The 27,399-nt window shown below is 43.0% G+C and overlaps 1 protein-coding gene across 2 annotated transcripts in view; it reads right to left on the reverse strand.

Annotated features, from left to right (window-relative positions):
- MRE11 (MRE11 homolog, double strand break repair nuclease) overlaps positions 1–27,399 on the reverse strand; it is a 497,020-nt gene that overhangs the window by 281,778 nt on the left and 187,843 nt on the right. For both annotated transcript variants that reach the window (XM_073613016.1, XM_073613017.1), the window contains exon 10: positions 27,152–27,232. In XM_073613016.1, coding sequence (XP_073469117.1) covers positions 27,152–27,232 — 81 coding nt within the window. The remainder of the gene's footprint in view (positions 1–27,151; positions 27,233–27,399) is intronic.

Below are 27,399 nucleotides of genomic sequence, written 5' to 3' on the forward strand. Positions count from 1 at the left end.
CTCTCCTCTTATAGTATATACAGCAGTGCCCCCCCCCCCCCCCCCACCCGCCTTCCCGAGTCCCGCGGCCTTCTCCCGCACAGATGCAGGCTCCGGCGGTCGGCTTCCTGTGGTGTAGATGGCGTGCTTGGCGGGGGGGTGACTCGCGCCCCCATGAGCGGCCGCGGTGACGTGCTGCATTTAATTTGGACGGGCGGAGGCGGAGCCTAAAGCTCCGCCCTCTACCCTCCTCCGTTCGGCCTTCCTGCATCGCTCGTCTCGAGCAGGGTCTGTCTGATGACAGGAGGAGAGAGAGAGAGAGAAGCACGAGGGGAACCCCCTACCCCATAGCCAGGACAGGAGGTAAAATACTGTAGATTCAATTACTATTACTCTTGTACAGTAATGGGATCACTTTATTGCAATATCATGACCATGAGCACAGATTGGCTGCTTGGGTGCATGTGCCAAGCAGCCAATCTGTGCTCAATATGGAAATGAATATACAGATCATGATATTGCAATAAAAGTGATCCATGCTACAAACTCATTGCACAGTCCACCTTCAGTGAAAGTTCATGTACTGCAAACTTTGCAGTACATGAACTTTCACTAAGAGCCCTTTCACACTGGGCCGTCGGGACTGTCGGCGGTAAAGCGCCGCTATTTTTAGCGACGCTTTAGCGTCGTTTTTGCAGGGGTTTTCGGCCGCTAGCGGGGCGGTTTTAACCCCCGCTAGCTGTCGAAAAAGGGTTAAAACAACCTGCAAAGCAGCGCTGCAGCAGTGTTTTGCAGGCAGATTTAACCCTTTTAAAACTGCCCCACTATCGGCTGAATAGCGCTGCTAAAACGACGGTAAAGTGGTGCTAAAAATAGTGCCGCTTTACCGCCGGGGCGCTTTCAGTGTGAAAAGGCTCTAAAGAGGTTAAAGCACTGATTGCTACTGATTAGGCGGCACTCTTCAGCTGTACTTATAAGGTAGCATTGATTTTACAGTGATGGGCATTGATGAGGCCGCACTGATGGCCCCTGATAACCTGCACTGATGAGGCTGCATTGATGGGCACTGATGAGGAGGCATTGATGGGCACTGATGAGGCTGCATTGATGGGCACTGGTAAGGGTGCATTGACGAGCACTGGTGAGTCTGCATTGATGGGCACTGGTGAGGCTGTGCTGATGTGCACTGGTGAAGCTGCGATGATGGGCACTGGTGAGGCTGTGCTGATGGGTACTGGCGAGACTGCCCTGATGGGCACTGACGAGGCTGCCCTGATGGGCACTGGCGAGGCTGCCCTGATGGGCAATGGTGAGGCTGCCCTGATGGGCACTGGTGAGGCTGTGCTGATGGGCACTGGTGAGGATGTGCTGATGGGCACTGGTGAGGCTGTGCTGATGGGCACTGGTGAGGAGGCATTGACGGGCACTGATGAGGATGTATTGACGGGCACTGGTGAAGCTGCGATGATGGGTACTGGTGAGGCTGTGCTGATGGGTAATGGCGAGACTGCCCTGATGGGCACTGGTGAGGCTGCGCTGATGGGCACCGGTGAGGCTGCGCTGATGGGCACAGGTGAGGCTGAATCGATGGGCACTGTTGAGGCTGAATCGATGGGCATCGATGAGGCTGCATCAATGGGCACCGATGAGGCTGCATTGATGGGTACTGATGAGGCTGCATTGAAGGGCAGTGATGAGGCTACACTTGGTACCCACCTTTAATGTAGAGAGAGGAAGAGGTGGAGCTCTAAGATGAAAAGGTGGAGCTTAAAAGGGAAGGGGTGTGGTTTACAGATTACAGGGCGGGACTTAAACTCAAAGGGGTGTGGCCTTGACAAGAAGGGGTGGGTCATATTTAAATTAGGGGTGCATGGGTTTAGTCAGGCCTAGGGCAGCACAAAACCTAAATACACCACTGATATACAGTATATATCCCCTCTAATAGTATATACAGTATATATTTCCTCTAAAATTATATACAGTATATATCCTCTAATAGTATATACAGTATATATCCTCTAATAGTATATACAGTATATCTCTCCTCTAATGGTATATACAGTATATCTCTTCTGTCTATTATTCTCAGAGTGGATTAGATATTTTGCTCCCTAACCATATAGTTGGTTGTTTATATTTACCACTGCATAGAGATATAAGAATAAATTGCCTTTTTTTAAAATTTACATATTAACTAAATTATACACCACACCCTTTTTTAAGGTTATTAACCGATTAATTGAAACAATAATTGGCCTACTAATCGATTATGAAAATAATCGTTAGTTGCAGCCCTACTTTACTGTTTATTTTATTTTTTATTCATAAAACAGTTTGTCCCCCAAAAATTACGTTTGAAAGACTGCTGCGCAAATACCGTGTGACATAAGATATTGCAACTATCACCATTTTAATCTCTAGGGTCTCTGCTAATAATATATAGAATGTTTGGGGGTTCAATGTCATTGTAAGCAACAAATAGGCTTAGGCATGAAAGGATTACGGTAAATGTAAAAGCTTTATCTTACTTATGCTTATAATTTTTACTTCTCTATATCAGATTTCACAGGAGGAAAAATCCTCTCTGGAGGAAATTTAAACAAGCAGAGAATTTATAGTAAAGCCCAACACACTTGTGGTCAATTACCTCTAAAGTAGCCGCTGGCCATTTTTATGGCTCCTCAGGCAATACTGCAGGGCTCTAGTTATCAGTGAGTATGACGTCAGCATTAGGAGTCAGAGCTCTGCATCTTCTCCCTGGGAGACTGCTCACACCAGCATTCACCCTGAATCTCCTATTATCCTTCAAGCAGAAAGCTATAGCAGAGAGCAATGATCTTCTATAGAGCCATAGACCCAGGACCCATAGACTCAGGATAAATGCCAGCTAAAACTGCCCATGTTTTCAAGAGAAGTAGCCACCTTCAAATGCCAAAAGGTTAAAAGCAGAGCTCAAACTGGGAGAGAAAGAAGCAGCACAAAGAGCCAAACAGTTGAGTAGCAATGCACAGAACAGAGAGAGCAGAATGACAGAGAGATGAACTCATCAGTCAGCTCCCTACCCCTTCACAGTCCAGTTACAAGATGGGGTGGGTAGAAAATCTGAAAGGGCCTATTCACACTTTTCTGTTCCTCGGCATTGCATAACGTACACGGGTCAAGTCAGACATCAAATTGAGTTGCGATAAATCTCAACGCCAGTCCTCAAAGTGCCCCAACAGGTCATGTTTTCAGGATTGCCCTCAGCTGAAACAGCTGTGGAAATTGCTAAGGCAGTGAAACTGATCAAATCACCTGTGCAAAATAGTGGAGAGACTGAAAACATGACCTGTTGGGGCACCTTGAGGACTGAAGTTGAGAAACAATGCACTAAAGCAATGTAATTCTCACACACATGCACTGCAGCACACCATGACGCATGGTATCACGGTACTGAGCGTTTGCACATGCTGTGTCGAACAAAATGCTGCATGTCTGCTTTTGGTCCATTCTGGTGCGTTGACAGTAGGGTTGTACCTATATCGTTTTTTTAATCAGCAAGTACGAGTACTGATACTAGAAAAGCACTGAAATTTCGTCCGCCAAAATATAACGGGCGAAAATGGCGTTATTGCCGATAAGAGAAAAAGGTGCCAATAATGTCACTGAAACGCACACAATTTAGCCATCATTTTATTGTGCTTATGGTGTGTTTTTCATAGGTCACGTGACTCAAAAACGGGTTCACACAGGAGCCGTGGGGAAAACTGCATGTTATTCAGACAGGAATCACACTGCATTCCTGTTGACATCACAAGCAATTCTTTGTAGTGTGATTTGAGCTCATTCAGTTTGTATGGGTTTAAATCGCACCACAAAGGTATTTGTTTTTAAGGTATCGCAGCATTTGCATGAGTACTCATGTATATGCTTAGTATCATCACCAATATTTATATCAGTGCAACCCTAATTGACAGCCCATTGAAAATGAATGTCAATTTAATATAAACCCTTATACAGTTGTGCTCATAAGTTTACATACCCTGACAGAATTTATGATTTCTTGGGCATTTTTCAGAGAATATGAATGATAACACAAAAACTTTTCTTTCACTCATGGTCGAGGACGAGGCTCTTTATCTTCTCAGATGGTAAAGCTGCCCATTCCTCTTGGCAAAAAGCCTCCAGTTCCTGTAAATTCTTGGGCTGTCTTGCGTGAACTGCACATTTGAGATCTCCCCAGAGTGGCTCAATGATATTGAGGTCAGGAGACTGAGATGGCCACTCCAGAACCTTCACTTCATTCTGCTGTAGCCAATGACAGGTCGACTTGGCCTTGTGTTTTGGATCACTGTCATGTTGGAATGCCCGATACGTCCCATGCACAGTTTCCTGGCTAATGAATGCAAATGTTCCTCCAGTATTTTTTGATAGCATACTGCATTCATCTTGTCACAGGTTTACAACCACGTTAACCAGTTCCCGACCGGCTCACGTCTATATATACGGGGGCAGAATGGCTCCCCTGCACGAAAACCACGTACAGGTACGGGGTTCCTTTAAGAGCCGCCAGAGGGCAGGAGCACGCTGCATGGTGGGGGACTCGATGTGCGTGGCTGGCGGTCGCGAGCACGAGTGCCAGCACAGGGATTTGTGTGTGTAAACACACAAAACCCTGTGCTGTCAGAGGAGACATTTCGTTTGTTCCTACTATGTAGGAACAGCGAAATGTCTCCTCTCCTACTCAGTCCTATCCCCATACAGTTAGAACACACAATTAATCCCTTGATCGCCCCCTAGTGTTAACCCCTTCCCTACCAGTGTCATTGACACAGTAATCTGTGCATTTTTACAGCACTGATCGCTGTATAAATGTCAATGGTCTCAAAAATGCGTCAAAAGTGTCCGATCTGTCCGTCGCAATACCACTAAAAACCACAGATTGCCGCCATTACTAGTAAAAATAAAAAAAAAAAAAAAAAGAAATAATAAAAATGCCATAAATCTTTGCCATAGTTTGTAGACCCTATAACTTTTGCGCAAACCAATCAATACATGCTTATTGCGATATTTTTTTTACCAAAAATACATAGAAGAATATATATTGGCCTAAAATGCTGAAGAAATTTTTATTTATTTTTTGAATTTGGGGGATATTTATTATAGCAAAAAGTAAAAAAAAAAAATTTTTTTTTTTTCAAAATTGTCACTCTTTTTTTGTTTATAGCGCAAAAAAAAAAAAAAAAACGCAGAGGTGATCAAATACCACCAAAAGAAAGCTCTATTTGTGGGAAAAAAAGGATGCAAATGTCGTTTGGGTACAGCATTGAACGACCGCGCAACTGTCAGTTAAACCGACGCAGTGCCAAATTGTAAAAAGTGCTGTGGTCAGGAAGGGGGTAAAATCTTCTGGGGCTGAAAAGGTTAACATAAAACACAATGCATGTTGAGTGTGTGTTGAAATTGAACTCCAGGCACATATGTTTTCATTCCTCAATAACCACAATGGATATAAATCCACTTTGTGTGCACCAAATGCCTTTGCAAAGACAGGTATTATGTATTATCTTGTGAAAGCAGCATTTTCATCATCCCTGTACTGTAACCAAGCCTGTGCACATGGCAAATCTGTGGGAGGGGCCCAGCAGCTCCATCCACTACACACAGGGGTAGGCAACCTCAGGCCCCCCCAAGCTGTGTTGAAACTACAAATCCCATCATGCCTCTGGCTCTAGGAGTCATGCCTGTGATTGTTACGGTCTTGCAATGTCCTATGGGACTTGTAGTTTCAAAACAGCTGGAGGGCCGAGGTTGCCTACTCCTGCAGGATGCCTGCAGAAAACTACAGATGGGGGTGGAGACAAGATTGCTGCGGCAGTGATCAGAGACAATGGCTTGCTGCGCTGACATACAGTGATATCAGAGCAGCCAGCCACATGATCACCAGTGACAATGCACTGCTCTGGTGACAGTGTGTTAAAAAAAAAATATATAAAGAGCAAAGTCACCAGAGCAGTGCAGGTTTCACAATGGTGATATGACACTGCTGTGACTTGTGATCAGAGACACTGGCTGGCTGTACTGGTATACAGTGTTATCAGTGCAGCCAGACAGTGTCTATGATCACTGGGCACAGCAGTGTCATATTCACCATAGTGAAAACTGCACTGCTCTGGTGACTTTGCTCTCTCTATATTTTTTTTAACACACTGTCACCAGAGCAGTGCATTGTCACTGGTGATCATGTGGCAGTATCATAACGATACTGCACTGCTCAGTGGGGTGTGATCATGCTCACTATAGCATCAGGTACATTAGGAAACTCTCTGTTCAAAGGTTTAAAGGCTGCATCATGCAGCCTTTGTTTGCAAGTGTCATTGCTGTCACTGGTCCAATGAAATTGTCCCTGTACCCCAATCTGTGATCCACTGTGAGTGCACACGAGCAGCAAATGCAAGAGGATGTACGGGCACATCCATCCGCACCCAGGAAGCACCTGTCCAGACAGGAAGTGGTTAAAGAGGAATTTTACACCTCCCCCTGCATCCTCCCTACTCTGAGTTGGTACTTTTACTCATTTCCCTAGCACATCCAGTGTTGTCTTGCAGTGATCTAGTGTTCAGGTATGACAGCCAGTGTCCCATGCCGTCATTTTGGTCCTCTTCAGCCAGCTGCCTCTTCCATGTTCAAGCAGCCCTTCCCAATTGACTTGTGAAGCTCTGACCCCGGTCTCTCTGTGGATGATCTCCCAAGGCCTTCTTGGATATGCAAAGATATTACTCCAGGGGTCTGCTGAAGCACGACACGTCATCCTGGCCTAGGCCAGAACGGCAGTGAGGGTTGGGGCTGCATTAAAAAGAAAAAAAATAACAGAAATACCCCCCCTTCCTCCCTACCACCAAATTAAATTACCCGCTTTTATAATAATGGTTAAGAATCTCTGGTACATTCCACTTAATCTATGTGATTAGTACATTATTTGATGTGAAATGTTTGATATTTCTTTAATTAATTTTATTAATCTTTCTACCCGTATCCGGGGTGAATGTTCACCTGCTTCCACTCCTTTGGCAACCACTTTGGCAGAACCACCATTTAGTTACTCTTGTTGGACCAGATTCTGTGTTATTAGTTATTTTGTTAATGTTTGTAGGCTCAAAACCACGCAGTTTTATCCTGCTTGCTATGTAGTATTATGTCTTTTTCACTTTGTAAACACTTGCAACGTCGAATGATATTTCTAAACAAATACCAAAGTCTCTTTCTTCAGCAGAATTTAATCAGTAATGTAAATGGCTTCTTGAATAAATAAATCACAAGGCTTTCTATAGCTGTTACCAGGCTAAAGAACTGTAATGAAATATTCTGATGTCCAATGTCAGAACATAGAATTGAAGATCACTGCAAACTACTTAAAAATCTGTGCAATAACCACACACAGATTTATATAGAACAGAACAAGTAATACATTTTACACAATAGTCCCAACCAAGGTCAGGTCACAAGTTAAGTACACTTACTTCAAGTGCCATTTCAATAGAAACTCACTGGAATGTGTCATATAAAGATATGAACGAAAAAGGTCAGCTGTGCGTGACAATACACTCAGCGTGAAATTATAATACAGTAGGTGAAAATTATTGAATGCTAAAAGAATATGCATTCAAATATTTGATGGGATATACTGTTATATAAAGATAAATAATCGATCACATAGAAAACTATACATTTTGCAACTGAAGACTACAAGCTCCTTATTTCTATTGGGTTCTACCTGTATGTAATGAACTGTTACCCTGTTAAGATTGTTAAAGAATAAAAACATTATAGTTTTATGGTGACCTAGTAAATCTAAGCTAGGATCACAATAATGCAGTTCATGAAACATCGTGATCCATGCGCGTTTTGCGCACCACATTTAAATCGCACTGCCCTTGAGATCCGCTGCGGGAGTCAGTGCAATCTCAACGACACCCCAAACACAGGTGAGGTGTCGGAACCGGATCGCATGGTACTTTTGTCCTGGTTGCAGTGTGGTTCAAAATATGCTGCATGTGCAATATGCTGCACTGCTACCAGCAGCAGCCCAGTACAGTGATCTGTCATTGGCTGTGTACGGTGGACACAGCCAGTGACAGACCACGGTCACCCGTCAGGCGCGTTCCAAGAGGACGTCATATGATGTCCACCCGAGATGTCATAACTGGGAAGTGGTTAATATTGTGTTAACAACTGTGTGCTTTACTCATCAGTATTACAAAAAAAAAATGTGTGAGCTCAACTCCAGCCTCCTTAACTGCTTTCTACCAGCCCGCCCACTGTCAAATGACGGGGTGCAGCTCTCTTTCTGGGACGCCGTCATATGATGGTGTCCCAGAACGGCTGCTCTTGCGTGCCTGTGGGGGTGCGCAGTGCGGTGATCTCTCTAAAGAGCCTGGTCCATGGCTCTTTAACCATGTGATCGGCTGTGTCCAATCACAGACGGTCACATGTAAACAAGGAGGTGCCGGTAATCGGCTCTCCTCGCCTCACACTGATTGACAGGTCCTCACAGGGGGACATGTAGAAATGTAATCAGTGCACTGATCATCAGTGCCCTGATTAAAATAGTGCAATACACTGTCACCAATCAGTGCCCAACATTGCCCACCAATACCAGCTATCAGTGCCCACCAGTGGCAGCAATCAGTGCCCACCACTGCCCACAAGTGCCACCAATCAGTGCCCATTAGCGATGCCAGTCAGTGCTGGCAATCAGTTCCACCTATCAGTGCTGGCCATCAATGCCCATCACTGCTGTCAATCAATGCCCATCAGTGCCACCCATCAATGTCCATCAGTGCCGCCTATCCATGCCGCCCATCAGTGCCCACCAGTGCCTCCTATGAGTGCCGCCTATAAGTGCTCATCAGTGCCACCTATCAGTGCCCATAAGTGTGGCATATTGGTGCCTCCTAGTCAGTGCCACCTAATCAGTGCCACCTAATCAGTGCCCACCAGTTCAGCCTATCAGTGCCCATCAGTGCCGCCTTATCAGCGAACATCAGTGAAGGCGAAAAATAACTTAGTTACAAAATTTACTGACAGAAAAAAAAGTAAAAAACATTTTTTTTTCAAAATTTTTGGTATTTTTTTTTTTGTAAAAAATAAAAAAAAAACAGCAATGATTAAATACCACCAAAAGAAAGCTCTATTTGTGTGAATAAAATGATAAAAAATTTGTTTGGGTACAGTGTGGCATGACCACGCAATTGTCATTCAAAGTGAGACAGCGCTGAAAGCTAAAAAATGGTCTGGGCAGGAAGGGGGTTTAAGTGCCTGGTAGGCAAGTGGTTAAAGTGGTTCTAAAGCCAAAACATTTTTTACTTTAATGCATTATTCGCATTAAGGTAAAAAACTTTTTATATTTTTCTGTCCTTCCCCTTCCCTGTGTGAAGGGGAAGATAGGGGAGAGGAGATCCAGCGTTGTGTGCTGCTGCAACTCTTCTCCCTTCGCTTCCTCTTCACACAGCAGCTGCAGGAACCATTGGCTGTTGCTGCTGTCAATCAAATGCAGCGAGAAAGAAGCAGGAGAGAGTGCTAAGACACACACACAGCTCAGGAGCGAGCACAGACTGTGTGCCCCCATAACAAGCGGCTTGCTTTGGGGGCACACAAAGGAGAGGAGGAGCCAAGATCATGGGCTGTGGGACCCCAGAAGAGGAGGATTGGGGGCCACTCTGCGCAATAACATTACAGTGTGCCGGTGAATAGAACGATTGCTTTTTTTTTTTTATTAGGGCTGCAACTAACGATTATTTTCATAATCGATTAGTTGGCCAATTATGGTTTCAATTAATCGATTAATCGGATAATAACCTTACAAAAAGTGTGGTGTATAATTTAATATGTAAAGTTTAAAAAAAGGCAATTTATTCTTCAAAATCTATATGCAGTGGTAAATATAAATAATCAACTATATGGTTAGGGAGCAAAATCTCTAATCCCCTCTGAGAATAACAGACAGAAGAGATATACTGTATATACTATTGGAGGTTGAATCTGGTAAATATCATCAGACTCAGAGATCACATTTTTTATTTAGACCCCATTCACACTGGGGCACATGTAATGTGCCCTGCTCCCAAGTAATGTGCCCTGCCTCCTTTAAATGTGCCCTGCCTCCTTTAAATGTGCCCTGCTCCCACGTAATGTGGCTTGCCTCCATGTAAAAGTTTACTTTAAATATAATAGTAATGCCTTCTATTACCTCCAGTCTATCAACCTCCACCTTCTCTGGGTTCAGATGCTGATCTTCCCTGCACAGTCTTTAAAGTCATTTTTTTTTTAAAACAAACATGGTATACTTACCTGCTCTGTGTAATGGTTTTGCACAGAGCAGCCCCGATTCTTCTCTTCTGGGGGTCCCCCACCAATGCCTATGGCTCCTCCTGCCTTTAGAGTGCCCCAATAGCAAGCTGTAAATTATAGTATAGTGTGCTCCTTTTTTTGGCAGATTGTGTTTGGATTATTTGCCTTCTTTGGGGGAATTTCTTTTCCTTGTTGTTTAGTGTGCTCCTATAGCAAGGTAAAAAAACTTCTGCTTTTAGACCCACTCACTACCTGCCCAGGACTACATGTTCCATGAGGCATTGCTCCTCACACATTCACATTCACAAATACTTAGGCACTTCCTGACATGTATGGATGGTGTACTGAGCTGTATGTGTGCTGCACTGTATTTCCTGATATGTAAACGAATAATGCATTCTGTATGCAGGCCAACTAATCGGCTGGCCGATTAATCGATTATGAAAATAGTTGACAACTATTTTCATAATCGATTAGTTGTCGATTAATCGATTAGTTGTTTCAGCCCTATTTTTTATTAACCTTTAGTAACACTTTAAATAAAATGTGTATCATTTTCCAACATTTTACTAAGGCAAAAATATGATTTTTGTACTTGGCATAAAAAAACCTGTTCATAGAGTCCTTAGAGGGACATAGGAAGTCTTAAACCTTCTGGTTATACCGATACTAGCAGGATTGGACATTGTCTAACCAAACTCTAGACCAGCCGAGGATAACCCCCCCCCCCACTACCAGCGTGCCTCCGTTTTCTACCAAAGCAGTACTAGGAGCATGATCGTAAACATAGAGGGGTGGGACCGGAGTCCCTCAATGGCCTTCTAGAAAAGGATGTTACCTTTACAAAGATCCTATTTTATTTATTGTCCATTGAGGGACACAGAAAGTCTTTCCTCTTCAGAATGTCCAAAATCAGTCCAGCTTAGGGGTGGACAACAGTAAACAAATGCTAATAGAGCTGCACTAGATTTTGCTGCTCCCACTGATTTCCAAATTCTCAGGTCTTAGATTTTGACGCTTATTAGATAAAAGTGCCTATTAATGATCCTGGCAGTGGTAATATCTACATTGACATTGTCTTTACAGATTGCATAAGGTTTCTGAGGCCAAATGGGAAGACTTTGGTTGAAGTTAGGGCCAGAGAGCTGCATCTGTCTAGCACACAAAGCACAAGAGGTAGCACAGCAGGTGAATTAAATTAAGAAAGCTGTCCTGACTTATATTTACGTATATTTTTACATGCTACATTTATCCTATTATACATGGGGTGGGTCTGTAACATTTAACTCTGACCTCAACTCTTAAAATCCTGTCCATACTTTATAAATGTCAATGGTATATGAGCCAGAATTATTGTTCCTCACTGTAAGCTACCACGATGGGACTCTTGCATCATATTTAGCTATTTTAGGGAGGGCAGAAATGCTAGTCAAAGAAATAGAGCAGAAAGAGAGGTGATGTTTGCACCCCGAGGGTACAGTGCTTTGAAAAAAGTATTCACACCCCTTGAAATTTTCCACATTTTGTCATGTTAAAACCAAAAACTTAAATGTATTTTAATAGGATTTTATGTGATAGACCAACACAAAGTGGCACATAATTGTGAAGTGGAGGGAAAAATCATAAATGGTTTTCAATTTTTTTTTTTACAAATAAATACCTGAAAAGTGTGGCATGCATTTGTATTCAGCCCCCTTTACTCTGATACCCCTAACTAAAATCTAGTGGAACCAATTGTCTTCAGAAGTCACCTAATTAGTAAATAGAGTCCACCTGTGTGTAATTTAATCTCAGTATAAATACACCTGTTCGGTGAAGCCCTCAGAGGTTTGTTAGAGAACCTTAGTGAACAAACAGCATCATGAAGGTCAAGAAACACGCCAGACAGGTCTGGGATAAAGTTGTGGAGAAGTTTAAAGCAGGGTTAGGTTATAAAAAAATATCCCAAGCTTTGAACATCTCACGGAACAGTGTTCAATCCATCATCCAGAAAAAGTATGGCACAACTGCAAACCTACCAAGACATGGTCGTCCACCTAAACTGACAGGCCGGGCAAGGAGAGCATTAATCAGAGATCCACAGCTCAGATGGGAGTATCTGTCCACAGGACAACTATTAGTCGAGCACTTAACAAACATGGCCTTTATGGAAGAGTAGTAAGAAGAAAGACATTGTTGAAAGAAAGCCATAAGAAGTTCCATTTGCAAGAAGCTATGTGGGGGACACAGCAAACGTGGAAGAAGGTGCTCTGGTCAGATGAGACCAAAATTGAACTTTTTGATCTAAAAGAAAAACGTTATGTGTGGCAAAAAACTAACACTGCACATCCCCCTGACCACATCATCCCCACTGTGAAACATGATGGTGGCAGCATCATGTTGTGGGGATGCTATTCTTCAGCAGGGACAGGGGAGCTGGTCAGAGTTGATGGGAAGATAGATGGAGCCAAATACAGGGCAATCTTAGAAGAAAACCTGTTAGAATCTGCAAAAGACTATAGACTGGGGTGGAGGTTCACCTTCCAACAGGACAACAACCCTAAACATACAGCCAAAGCTACAATGAAATGGTTTAGATCAAAGCATATTCAATGGTTAGAATGGCCCAGTCAAAATCCAGACCTAAATCCAATTAGGAATCTGTGGCAAGACTTGAAAATTTCTGTTCACAGATACAATGCTCCTCCTGTACTCCTCCTGAAGAAAAACAACAATGTAATTAGGTGATCATAAGTGGAGCCAGATATGGAAGCTAAGGACCCATAAACAAAATATCTAATTGATTAGTGATCTGAGATAGCAAAACAGACAATTAAGATATCTAAAGAACATTGAGGTTGCAAGCTAAAACTCTTTTGGTAAATATTGGAAAGACCCCTGTCAGCTGTTATATTGCTACCTGGTTGGTGCGATCTTCCCTCAGCTCCTGTTGTGTCAGTGGTATGAACGGTAATGAGAAATATCTCCAACGGGGACATAAACAGCACTAAAGCGCATGAATTGTATATTGTTACAAACTCAGCATACATTTTCAAGGTCAGCCACATATATGGAACAGTATTTTTAGCAGAACTCAAGAACTCAGACGTGATTGTTTTAAAGAGTTTGTAAAGCAAAAATTGTTATTTTTCTAAAAACAAAAAACAAAAAAAAAAACTAACATGCTCTGTGTTATCTTTATGCACACAGAAGGTTTTTTACCTCTATGCACTGAATGCATAAAGGTAAAAAATCTTTAGCCTTTACAACCACTTTAAGCCTAACAAATGATTTCTAAGTAATCCTAATAAGCATCTTGCCTGTATAATTCACAATACTTCCAATGTACATGAAGCAGGAAATATAACCTATGATAATTTCAAAACCAATTATTGGAAACTACTAAGTGCAAAAAAGTGCCCAGGTCTATATAGAACATGACAAATAAGGTTTGCAAATTGTTCTCTACAAAGGCCAAGTGGAGCGTTGAAGTTGTGTACTTTCAAGTGGCACTTCTTGGAAACTCAAGTAATAAAAATGCATTAGACAAGACCAACGAAAAAAGAACTGACGCCACAACACACTCTTGCTCATATAAGGTGCTGAAAAAAGGTTAAATAAAGTACAAGGTGGAATCATTATAATTATCCAAAAAAGAAGGCTACAAAACTGTGGAATTAAAAGCTGTTCTTTATTTAGTGCCATGTACTACAAATAGGAGCAGTGGCGTCACTAGGGTCGGTGTCACCCGGTGCGATAAAACATGGTGTCAACCCCCCACTCCACCAACTATAGTCGCCCCCCAGTACAGACTCACCTCCACTAAGTAAAGACCCCCCGGTCAGTGCAGACCCTCTACGAAGTATAAACCCTCTCCATCAGTATAGACAGTATAGACCACCCCCCTTGGTACAGACCCCCCTCCCTCAGTATAGACCTGCCCCTCCCTCAGTATAGACCCCCCCTCAGTATAGACCCCCCCAGAACAAACCACCCCCCTCCATAACAAACCACCCCCTCCATTAGTACAGACCCCTCCAGAACAAACCACCCCCTCCATTAGTACAGACTCCCCCCCAGAACAAACCACCCCCCTCCTCCATTAGTACAAACCAGCCCCCTCCATTAGTACAGACCCCCCCCCAGAACAAACCACCTCCCTCCATTAGTACAGACCAACCCCCCTCCATTAGTACAGAACCCCCCAAAACAAACCACCCCCCCTCCATTAGTACAGACCCCCCAGAACCACCCCCTCCATTAGTACAGACCACCCCCCCTCCATTAGTACAGACCCCCCCCAGAAAAAAACACCTCCCTCCATTAGTACAGCCCCCCCAGAACAAACCACCTCCCTCCATTAGTACAGACCACCCCCCCTCCATTAGTACAGAACCCCCCAAAACAAACCACCCCCCCTCCATTAGTACAGACCCCCCAGAACCACCCCCTCCATTAGTACAGACCACCCCCCCTCCATTAGTACAGACCCCCCCCAGAAAAAAACACCTCCCTCCATTAGTACAGCCCCCCCAGAACAAACCACCTCCCTCCATTAGTACAGACCACCCCCCTCCATTAGTACAGAACCCCCCAAAACAAACCACCCCCCTCCATTAGTACAGACCACCCCCCCTCCATTAGTACAGCCCCCCCAGAACAAACCACCCCCCCTCCATTAGTACAGACCCCCAGAACAAACCACCCCCCTCCATATGATATAGCTGTGACCAGCAGCATAAACCAACCTCATCAGCAAACCCCCCCACAACATCTCACCTCAGACGGTGGACACCCCCCCATCTCAAGCCAACCTCCCCCCGCCCGTTACCGCACAAGCTTGGGCGGCTCAGGTACACAGAACACCCGGGTGGCTGCTGAAGAGGAGAGGACAGTGTGCAGCACTGGAGGTGTGTCCGACTGAAGAAAAAAAAAACTGCCAAAGGGAGCCAGGGCTTTCATTACCCTCGGGATGGCGTCATCCCCCTAGTGGGTGGCACCTGGTGCAACCGCACCCCCCCACCCTCGTCTAGCAACGCCACTGATTAGGACAATAACTAGCACTCAAATATAAAGTCTTCTTTTAGAGCCCTTTCACACTGGGGCGGTTTGCAGGCGCTATTGCGCTAATAATAGCGCCTGCAAACCGACCCGAAAGTGCCGCTGCTGTGTATCCAGTGTGAAAGCCCCGAGGGCTTTCACACTGGAGCGATGCGCTGGCAAGACGGTAAAAAAAGTCCTGGCAGCAGCATCTTCGGAGCGGTGAAGGAGCGGTGTGTATACCGCTCCTTTACCGCTCCTGCCCATTGAAATCAATGGGACGGCGCGGCTATACCGCCGGCAAAGCGCCTCTGCAGAGGGTATTTAACCCTTTCTTTCGCTAATAATAGCAGCGTTTTACCGCCGACGCCGCCTCCCGCCCCAGTGTGAAAGGGCTCAAACTTACAATATTGTGAACTCAGATTGCACTGTGTGAAACAATATATACCATGTTCGTACTTCTTTATAAACAAATTCTAATAAAAAAGTTAATAATAAAAAAAAAAAAGAAATATAAAGTCTTAAGCATATAAATGCAGCACAAATATAATTAAAGGGGAACTTAACTGTACCTGAGCACCACAAACTTAAAATGCTATTTGATTCATTTTTAATATTCAAAGCAAGCTCACGCATTTATCCATGTCTCCATCCTTTATTTTGTTAAAAAATCACTTTGAAAAACGCCCCCTAGCATTTCTAGCTGCGGCCATCTTGAGTAAAGGCAGATGATTCATGTAGCATTTACTGCCTGGAATCCACCTGCCCATAAATTCAGGCATGCAGGCACAGAGGGGGGGGGGGGGGGGGGGGGGGTGGCACTTATCTAAGAAAGCCTCGCCTCCCCACCTCCAAATGAAAGCAAAAAAAAATAAGGTAAAACAAGTGAATATAATATACCTTCCGATCTATTCACCAAGTCTAGTAATAAAAGGATTAAAAATGGTTAAAGTGGAGTTCCACCCAAAAGTGGAACTTCCACTCATCAGATTCCTCCCCCCCTCCGGTGACACACTTGGCACCTTTCAGGGGGGAGGGGAGTACAGATACCTGTATATTACAGGTATCTGTACTCATTTCCGGCATAGATAGCCGCAGAATCTGCGGTTATTTACGCCACTTCCTGCTCCCTCCCCGCTGCCCGCTGGGAAACACACGGGTCCCAGAGGCAGCAGGGACCATCCGTATTGCGCTGCGCGACTCGCGCATGCGCAGTAGGGAACCGGGAAGTGAAGCCGCACGGCTCCACTTCCTGATTCCCTTACCGAAGACGGCAGCACCCGAGGACGGAGAGACGGTTCAGCCTCGGGTGCCGACATCGCGGGCGCCCTGGACAGGTAAGTGTCCATGTTTTAAAAGTCAGCAGCTGCAGTATTTGTAGCTGCTGACTTTTAAAAAAAAAATTTTCGGCGGCGCTCCGCTTTAATGTTGACCAAGGTCATTTAGTCTGCTTTAATAGAAAAATAAAACAAATGTAATTGTGTAAGAAAAAGCACAGGGCAAGGCCAAAAAAGATGGTCAGCTGAACAATGTAAAACACTGTTGCCTAAAAAAAATAAAATAAAAAAGGTCACGCAGAGTACAAGGTGGAATTTTTATATCCCGTAGTGAAGGCTACAATGCTGTGGAACATAAAAAGCAGCTCTTCACTCAGGGCCATGAACCACCAAGAGGGCAATAACTAAAAATGAAAAAAAAAAAAGTCGAAAGCAAGCAAATGCAGCACAAATTTAATAAGCAGAAACAGACTGAATTTAAAAAATATAGCAGAAAATGATCACAAGGAATACAAAAGGTAACTTAAAGTTAATTTAATTTTAAAGGCTCAATAGTAATTAGCTCCACTATAATCTTTCAGATCCATTTGCAAGCTATGGTGGACTACATTATAAAAAAATAAAATAAATTAGAAGCTTTTGATAAACCAATATACATTTTTGGTGCCCCCATGCCTCTAAGTAACCACTCCACTAATGGGCATAACACCACTAGAGTTTTAACTTAATACACAACCCAAAAAACAAAACTGTTAAAGTAAGTGTAAACCCTTACAGACCACTTTGTGCTACACGTAAGCCTGCAATAGGGCTTACCTGTAGCTACCCAGGATATCTCCTAAACCTGCCCAGTTTAGGAGATATCCCCTGTATTTGCATGTGCCGACGTCATCGGCACATGCGCACTGACACAAACTGAAGCAATGGAACGTATGTGCCATTGCTTCAGTGAGTGTGCCGTTACCGCGCACATGAAGTAACCCCCGGGAGTGATGTCGCCAGCCGGTGCTGTGTACGGGTACAGCAGTGGGGGCTTTGATCTCAGGTGGGTATTACATAATGAACTAGTATGCTATGCATAGCTCAGTATGCCTTTGTCTTGCAGGTGTTAGTTTGTTTATTTTTTTTGTTTTTTTTTAAGTGGGTTTACATCCCACTTTAAGTGCTAAGTACATTTTGCAGCAATTCACAAAATCTTTATTGAACACAACATGTTCCTAAGCACCCCCACACAACCCCCAGAACCGCCCCCCTTCCCCACCCGTGACACTTCGACAATAGATGTCAGAGTGGATTTATTTTTCTTAGCTAAATGTATACTTTAGGTGGATTTTTTCATTACAAAACCTAACAGTGTATTAATGTTGTATGTGTGCACTATACCATGAATTATTGAGAAATGCATGCCTCACACATACTTTCAAAGATGGTCAAGCACTTATTTAATTGAGTCTTATAAAACATGTGCTTATTGACTATATAGTAAAAAAAAAAAAAACATGCTTTTAAGCCTATTATCAGTAGGGCATACAAACTCAGTTACCCAAAGAAGTCAGAAAGCTTATACTAGAAAAACATGGAGGCTTTATAAGGGAAATTCAGACTCTGAGAGTTTTTTGTCTGCTATTTTTTAACACTTAACCACTTCATCCCCGGAAGAATTTACCCCCTTCCTGACCAGAGCACTTTTTGCGATTCTGCACTGCTTCGCTTTAACTGACAATTGCGCAGTCGTGCGACGTGACTCCCAAACAAAATTGGCATCCTTTTTTTCCCACAAATAGAGCTTTCTTTTGGTGGTATTTGATCGCCTCGGCGGTTTTTATTTTTTGTGCTATAAACAAAAATAGAGCGATAATTTTGAAAAAAACGCATTATTTTTTTACTTTTTGCTATAATAAATATCCCCCAAAAATATATAAAAAAAACTATTTTTTTCCTCAGTTTAGGCCGATACGTATTCTTCTACATATTTTTGGTAAAAAAAAATCGCAATAAGCGATTATTGATCGGTTTGCGCAAAAGTTATAGCGTTTACAAAATAGGGGATAGTTTTATGGCATTTTTATTAATATTTTTTTTTTTTAAATGGCGGCGGTCAGCGATTTTTATCGTGACTGTGACATTATGGCGGACACGTCGGACATTTTTGACACATTTTTGGGACCATTGTCATTTATACAGCGATCAGTGCTATAAAAATGCACTGATTCCTGTGTAAATGACACTGGCAGTGAAGGGGTTAACCACTAGGGGGCGGGGAGGGGTTAAATCAGTACTAGGGAGTGATTACTAACTGTAGGGGGATGGGCTGTGTGTGTGACGTCACTGAGCTCTGCTCCGATGACAGGGAGCAGAGATCGAGTGACACTGTCACTAGGCAGAACGGGGAGATGCCGTTTACATCAGCATCTCCCTGTTCTTGATGACGAAACGCGTAAGGCGTGGTCATACGGTACGCACACGTCGCTTCTACGTTCTGACTCTGCACTTCCGGTTTCGGTAGCCTGGTTGGTGGAACGCACGCCGTCACCTCGCTACCTTGACACCATCCGCTTCTGTTTTGCTAGGAGAGCACTGTCAGCTCCCGTTTTTAAACTTAAAAATCATCTTTTGAACAATAAACTCTTAATTCTAAACGGACTTACACTATGAGGATTCCTTGTTTCTCCACACATATTTTGTTCCGGTGGATACTTATGTAAAGAACAGCGTGGATCCAGTTGGAAGGGGCTCGCTGAACCTGAGAGGGGGATTCCGGGACTCCAGTATTCCGGCCACAGGATTGATTCATGCCCTTCACCCCTGCAGGGGTTGGGCTTTCTGGTGAGTGAGGGCACAAGAGGGGGCCTGCCAGACACGGACACACTAACATTGAAATTCGTTGGGGATTACATACCTGTCTGATATACCTTCATTGGAAAATTTATATTGGACGATTTTGATTGCATCAAATACATCAATTTATTTATATACTTGTTTGATTGCACATCTTTATTATTCTCATTTTTTGATTAATTCACCTCCATTTTTATTTACATTTTGTACTATTCAAATCAGGAAGATCACAGATGTATATTTGGCTCACTTACATGTATATTTTATGTATTGTTTATGATATTGGGCACGTGAGTGGGAATTTTAAATGCTGATATTACTTTTTATGTCACTTTTATCCATCTTGTACTATGTATGATTTTGCATTTTTTCACTTATGGTAGTGACTTGCATATTCACACCTTATGTAATTTACTTAATGGATTAATTTACAGGATTTTAGTTAGATTCTCTCACATAGGTTGCTGTGGACTTTGGTGCACACTGCACATTTATTGTTTATTATTTTTTCACATTTTTTATTCACATTTTCTTTTTCCCATTTTCTGGTGGGTTGTGCTTTGCGTTTTTTGATTTTTCCATTATCTGTGAACAGCGCCATTCCCCTATTAGAACATTTCCGCCAACAAATGTTGGCTAGCATGTTCTCAAATTTTCCGCCAACAAATGTCTGTTGTCGGACTTTCCGATCGTGTGTACACAAGTCAGTCGGACAAAAGTCCAAAGTACAAACACGCATGCTCGGAAGCAGAAGCGGTCGGTCTTGTAAACTAGCGTTCGTAATGGAGAATTAACATTCGTGACGTGGAAAATTATGAAATCTCCAAATGCAGCGCACAATTCTCTTCTTCTTTAATGGGATATTAACCACTTGACCACTAGGCACTTAAACCTAACCAGACCAATTTTCAGCTTTCGGTGCTCTCACACTTTGAATGACAATTACTCAGTCATACAATACTGTACCCATATAAAATTTTTGTCCTTTTTTTCACACAAATAGAGCTTTCTTTTGGTGGTATTTAATCACCGTTGGGTTTTTTATTTTTTGCGCTATAAAAGAAAAAAGACTGAAAATTTGGTAAAAAAATGAATTTTTTTTTGTTTCTGTTATAAAATTTAGCAAATTAGTAATTTTTCTTCGTAAATTTTGGCCAAAATTTATACTGCTACATATCTTTGGTAAAAATAAGTACAACTTGGTGTATATTATTTGGTCTTTGTGAGTGTTAGAGAGTCCAAATGCTATGGTGCCAATATCTGAAAATTGATCACACCTGAAGTACTGACGGCCTATCTAATTTCTTGAGGCCCTAACATGCCAGAAAAGTACAAATACCCCCCAAATGACCCCTTTTTGGAAAGAAGACATTCCAAGGTATTTAGAAAGATGCATGGTGAGTTTTTTGAAATTGTCATCTTTTCCCACAATTCTTTGCAAAATCAAGATTTTTTTTTTTCTTTTTTTTTTTTCACAAAATTGTCATATTAGAAGGTTATTTCTCACACACAGCATATGCATACCACAAATTACACCCCAAAACACATTCTGCTATTACTCCCGAGTACGGCAATACCACATGTGTGAGACTTTTACACAGCATGGCCACATACAGAGGCCCAACTTGCACGGAGCACCTCCAGGCGTTCTGGAGCACCCATGCCAATTCTTATATTTCTCTCCTACATGTAAAAATAATAATTTATTTGCTAGAAAATTACATAGAACCCCAAAACATTATATATATTTTTTTTAGCAACGACCCTAGAGAATACAATGGCGGTTGTTGCAACTTTTTATCTCGCACGGTATTTGCGCAGCAATTTTTCTAACGCGTTTTTTTTGGAAAAAAAACAGTTTTGTGCTTTAAAAAAAAATAAAACAGTAAAGTTAGCCCAATGTTTTTGCATAATGTGAAAGATGAAGTTACGCCGAGTAAATAGATACCTAACATGTCACCCTTCAAAATTGCACACGCTCGTGGAATGGTGCCAAACGTCGCTACTTAAAAATCTCCATAGGTGATGCTTTAAAATTTTTTACTGGTTACATGTTTTGCGTTACAGAGGAGGTCTAGGGCCAAAATCATTGCTCTCGCTCCAACGTTCGCAGTGATACCTCACATGTGTGGTTTGAACACCGTTTTCATATGTGGGCGGGACTTACGTATGTGTTCGCTTCTGCATGTGAGCACACGGACATGGGCGCTTTAAACATTTTATTTTTTTTTTTATTGTTTATTTTACTTTATTTATTTTAGTTTGACACTTTTTCCCCCCAAAAAAAATTTTTGATCACTTTTATTTCTATTACAAGGAATGTAAACATCCTTGTAATAGGAATATGGCATGACAGGTCCTCTTTACAGTGACATATGGGGTCAATAAGACCCCACATCTCACCTCTAGGCTGGGAAGCCTGAAATAAAAAAAAAAAAAAGATCTTGGCTTCGATCGTAGCGGTGAGTCGGTAGAAGCACCGGAGGGTGGCGGGAAGGGGGGGGGCATCCCCTCTCGCCTCCCGTAAGAACGATCAAGCAGTGTAACAGCCACTATGATCATTCTTATGGTGTAGGAAATCGCCGGCTGAAAAAGCTGATATCTGAATGATGCCTGTAGCTGCACCCATCATTCAGATATCCCCGCTCAAAGTCAAGGACGTCATAGGACTGTGGGCGGGAACTGGTTAAAAATTGCGGGGTATTGCAGAGTATTGCGGAGTAGTGCAGGGTATATTGCAGAGTATTGCTGGGCATATTGCAGAGTATTGTGGGGTATATTGCAGAGTAGTGCCGTGTATAATGCAGAGTATTGCGGGGTATAATGCAGAGTATTGCGGGGTATAATGCAGAGTATTGCGGGGTATAATGCAGAGTATTGGGGGGTATAATGCAGAGTATTGCGGGGTATAATGCAGAGTATTGCGGGGTATTATGCAGAGTATTGCAGGGTATTATGCAGAGTATTGCAGGGTATTATGCAGAGTATTTTGGGGTATTATGCAGAGTATTGCGGGTATTATGCAGAGTATTTCAGGGTATTATGCAGAGTATTTCAGGGTATTATGCAGAGTATTGCGGGGTATTATGCAGAGTATTGCGGGGTATTATGCAGAGTATTGCGGTGTATTATGCAGAGTATTGCGGGGTATTATGCAGAGTATTGCGGGTATTATGCAGAGTATTGCGGGGTATTATGCAGAGTATTGCGGGGTATTATGCAGAGTATTATGCAGAGTATTGCTGGGCATATTGCAGGGATGGCTGAGCATGGAGGGATGGATGGATGTGACTGCAATTGTCACTGAGCACCGCTGTGGGCACTACACATACAGCCCACAGCGGTGCTGCCATCCGATCCCTCCCCCTCTCCCCTCGCACTGTACCGATCGGTACAGAGAGGGGCGGGAGGAACCGGCGTCATGACATGACGCCGGTCTGTTGACATGTGATCGCTCCGTCATTTGACGGAGCGATCACATGGTAAACGGCCGCGATCAGCGGCCGTTTACCGTGATCCGTGATGCGGACCCGGCGGTCACGGAAGTTCTCGGGTGCGCGCCCCAGGGGGCGCGCGAGAGCAGTATTCTGGGAGGACGTCCCACGGACGTCCACCCAGAACTAGCCGACCGCGCTGCAGCCGTCTTTCGGCTATGGCCCGGTCGGCAAGTGGTTAATGAAGCTGCTTTGCTGGTGATACTGATGGAGTTATTGCAAACTAATTTTCAAAGGCTTTTTTTTCTAGTGATATCAAGAATAATATTATTATGTTTTTTTGTTTTTTTATTTGGGCAAGTTACCACAACACCATTATCCCGTAGTTTTTAAGAACAAAGATACAACTATGTTGGTGTCCCTTGTCAAGTTTACATGTTTTTTTTTTTAAATGTAACTGCCTACTCCCAAACTGTCATTTGAAGTAAAACACATAGCCAAGTATTATTCTACACAATTTTTTGATTGTGCATTAACCACTTAAGGACCAGCCTCATTTTGGATTTTAGGTGTTTACATGTTTAAAACAGGTTTTTTTGCTAGAAAATTACTTAGAACCCCCAAACATTATATATGTTTTTTCTTCTAGCACCCTAGAGAATAAAATGTCGGTCGTTGCAATACTTTTTTTTTGCACCGTATTTGCGCAGCCGTCTTAAAAGCGCACTTTTTTTTGGAAAAAATTCCCTTTTGTGAATAAAAAAATAAGACAACAGTAAAGTTAGCCCAATTTTTTTTATATTGTGAAATATAATGTTACCCCAAGTAAATTAATACCCAACATGTCATGCTTGAAAATTGCGCCCGCTCGTGGAATGGCGTCAAACTTTTACCCTCAAAAATCTCCATAGGCGACGTTTAAAAAATTCTACAGGTTGCATATTTTACGGTACAGAGGAGGTCTAGGGCTAGAATTATTGCTCTCGCTCTACCGGTCACGGCGATACCTCACATGTGTGATTTGACCACCGTTTTCATATGCGTTTTCATATTCATATTTTTATTATTTATTTTACATTATTTTATTTTTTACACTGTTTTTAAAAAAAAAAATAAATTGTGTCACTTTTATTCCTATTACAAGGAATGTAAACATCCCTTGTAATAGGAAAAAGCATGACAGGTCCTCTTAAATATGAGATCTGGGGTCAAAAAGACCTCAGATCTCATATTTACACTAAAATGCAATTAAAAAAAAAAAGTCATTTAAAAAAATGACATTTGAAAAAATGTGCCTTCAAGAGGCGTGGACGGAAGTGACGTTTTGACGTCGCTTCCGCCCAGCAGTGTCATGGAGACAAGTTGGCGCCATCTTAGCCTCACTCGTCTCCAGACACAGGACGGAGACAGACGCCATCGCCTCCGCCGCTGCTGAGGGCTCCGGTAAGCGGCGGTGGGCACCGGATCGCGGCGGGAGGGGGGGCACCTCTCCCGCCACTGATAAAAGTGATCTCGCGGCGAATCCGCCACAGGGACCACTTTTATCTGAAAGCCGGCCACCGCACGAAAACGGAGATACCGGGGTTATGGCAGCTAGCACACACCCTGTAAGGCAAAGGCATAATGAGTTAGTATGCATAGCATGCTAGCTCATTATGAATAACTTACCTGAGATGGAAGCTCCTGAAGCGACCCTCGTTCTTCTCCTTCATCGCTGCCATCTATCCCAGAGTGACTTCCGGGTATCGCAGCTACGGTGCCGCGATGACGTCACTCCCGCGCATGCGTGAGGGAGCCGCCACTAACAGCATGATCGCCGTTAGCAGCGGCATGCTCAGTGCGCCTGCACGCCGCTGTCTACGGCACATGCGCCGTAGACATCGGTGCCAGTCTTTTGCAAATATCTCCTAAACAGTGTAAGTTTAGGAGATATTTGTTGCACCTACAGGTAAGCCTTAATCTAGGCTTACCTGTAGGTAAAAGTGGTCCCAGAGGATTTACAACCACTTTAAGACTTTTCTATAAGGTAAAAATGCAGGTGTTATAAGCTTTCAAATACAGTAAAACGTTGGTTTGAGAGTAACTTGGTTTGAGAGCGTTTTGCAAGACAAGCAAATTTTTTTACAAAAATGTGACTTGATATACAAGCGACGTCTTGATATACAAGTAGCTTCATGACACAACTGAGTATAAGCCTGGTTTCACACTTGTGCGGTGCGAATTGAAGCTCAGGTTTCACTGGGGAGATAACAATCTCCTGTTCAACGGATTCATTGCGTTTTTGCTCAGGATTAGAGAGCAGGGAGAGGGGGAGGGAGGGGGAGGGAGGGGGAGGGAGGGGGGGGGAGAGGGGGAGGTGTAGTGAGGAGAAAGAGAAAATCCTTGTTCAGAACGCAATGCATCTGCGAATCAGATGCGTTCCCATAGGAGATAATAGGCTTGTAGTTCGCACCGCAATGCCCAAAAAACGCACACGTTTTTTGTGCAATGCGCAGTGCGAATGCAACGCACATATGTGAACCAGATGCATTCATATGAATGTATTTTAAAATGTCCTGCGAATTAGATGCGGTGTAAGCCGCATCTAATTCGCATAGGTGTGAACCCGGGCTAAAAGAGAAGAGAGGCGCCTCTAAGTGTAACAATATGGTTATACATTTAATGAAGGTACAACATTTAGAAACTCATATGGTTGATGATTAAAACAGGCACATCTAAGTATGCAGGCATCCGGGGTAAAGCTGTCCACATTGACCATCCCCTGCTCTGCCATAGATGTCGTCCTTTCCACGCTCTGCTCCACGAGCGTTTTCAGCCTCGTTTTTTAGATCGCTCTACTGCAGGGTAGTCTTCCAGTTATGATTGCAGACTGACAGCAGTGAGAGCCGGTCTATGTGAACCGCTTTACCCCAGATCCCTGCATATTTAGATATGCCTCTTTTAATCATCAACCATGTGAGTTGCTAAATGTTGTACCTTCATTAAATGTAACCATATTGCTACACTTAGAGGCGCCTCTCTTCTCTTTTATACTCTGGAGCTCCTGCTTGATTTTGCTTCTAATCCCCTTGTGGAGGCTTCCATTTGTGGATGGACATTTTATGGTTACACAACCTGGTCACATTGCTATAATCTTTTTTTATGGACTATAAACTGAAGGACTTATGAATAAATGGTTTTGGAAGGAATCATTTGAGTTTCCATGATTTTTTATGGGGAGATTTGCTTTGATATACAAGTGCTTTGGATTACAAGCATGCTTCCGGAATGGATTATGCTTGCAATACAAGGTTTTACTGTACTGACTTAATATATCCCTACTATCAATCACTTGTTTATGATGGTAATGAAAAGATGAAGGGCAATGATTAGCTGTATTCTGTAAAATAATCATATTCTATTTTTCAGTGAACCAAGGCCATAGTAATGAAAAAAAAGTGTTTACTTAACCTGAAACAACCCCTCAAAAGCTGCCTTGTGTTCAAATGCCAACATAAAGCTCATATGAATAAATAGAAATTAATCAAAATGTTGAAATACATCCGAATCCTGAAACAAATGCTGCTTTGGGCACCCTCAAGTGCTGGTCAAATGAGCAAAAGCCTAGGAATTTGGTCATGTGATCTCTGCTGATAAGAAAGATCAGTTCGCTAAAACTCTAAGCCCGGGCTCACACTAGCGTGATCTCAGAGATCGCATGTGATTTGCACCCGCACTGCCGGTGCCGATCACATGCGATCTCTGAGCAATGCGAGTTCAGCCATACAGGATTGGATCGCATTGGATTCGCACAGAAAATAGTGCAGGGACTTCTTTTTCTCCGCACTAGAATCGGATCACATGGGTGTTCTCATCTATGCGATCCGATTCCTGTGCGAGTTCACAGTTCGCACTGCGATCTGTGAACTAAACTGGGGGCGTCATTAACTTTGTTTAGGACACCCGTAGCAGTTCGCACAAAGCAGTGTGAACTGCCTGCGGGAGAGGAGTGATGCGGGAACAGGCGATATAATCGCGCTGGTTCCTGCATCGCATCAGTGTGAACCTAGGGTCAAAGAGAAAATCTGTACCTGCAGCTCTTCCATCCATCACAGCAAGACCATTTATGACCATTAAATTACGGTTTTAGAATAAGTCTGCTTATTAAGTGCAAAGAGCAAGGATATTAAACATCCAATAGCAATAGATGTAATTAAATCAAATGAAAATGAAAAGTCAGACTAATAAAAGCAGATATGATTACTTAGATAAAGATCATTTACTGCATTATCTTACCCGAAGTCGAATCAAAGGTTTGTCTGGCTGGCGAGTATTTCCGAGACGCTCCCTTTCAGCTATATCCAGCATTGATTCTATCTGTAAAAAATAAACCAATACGAATTCTTACATTGAATGTTAACATTTTCTAACAGTGTAACATACAAAATCTAATTAATGGGGCAGACTGAAACACAGATACGGCACCTCTAATACAAAGGTAAATAAAGTCAACATGCTCCTCACTACCCACATCTTTAGGATAT

Source organism: Aquarana catesbeiana, linkage group LG02 (genome assembly GCF_042186555.1).
Source record: "Aquarana catesbeiana isolate 2022-GZ linkage group LG02, ASM4218655v1, whole genome shotgun sequence".
Taxonomy (NCBI): domain Eukaryota; kingdom Metazoa; phylum Chordata; class Amphibia; order Anura; family Ranidae; genus Aquarana; species Aquarana catesbeiana.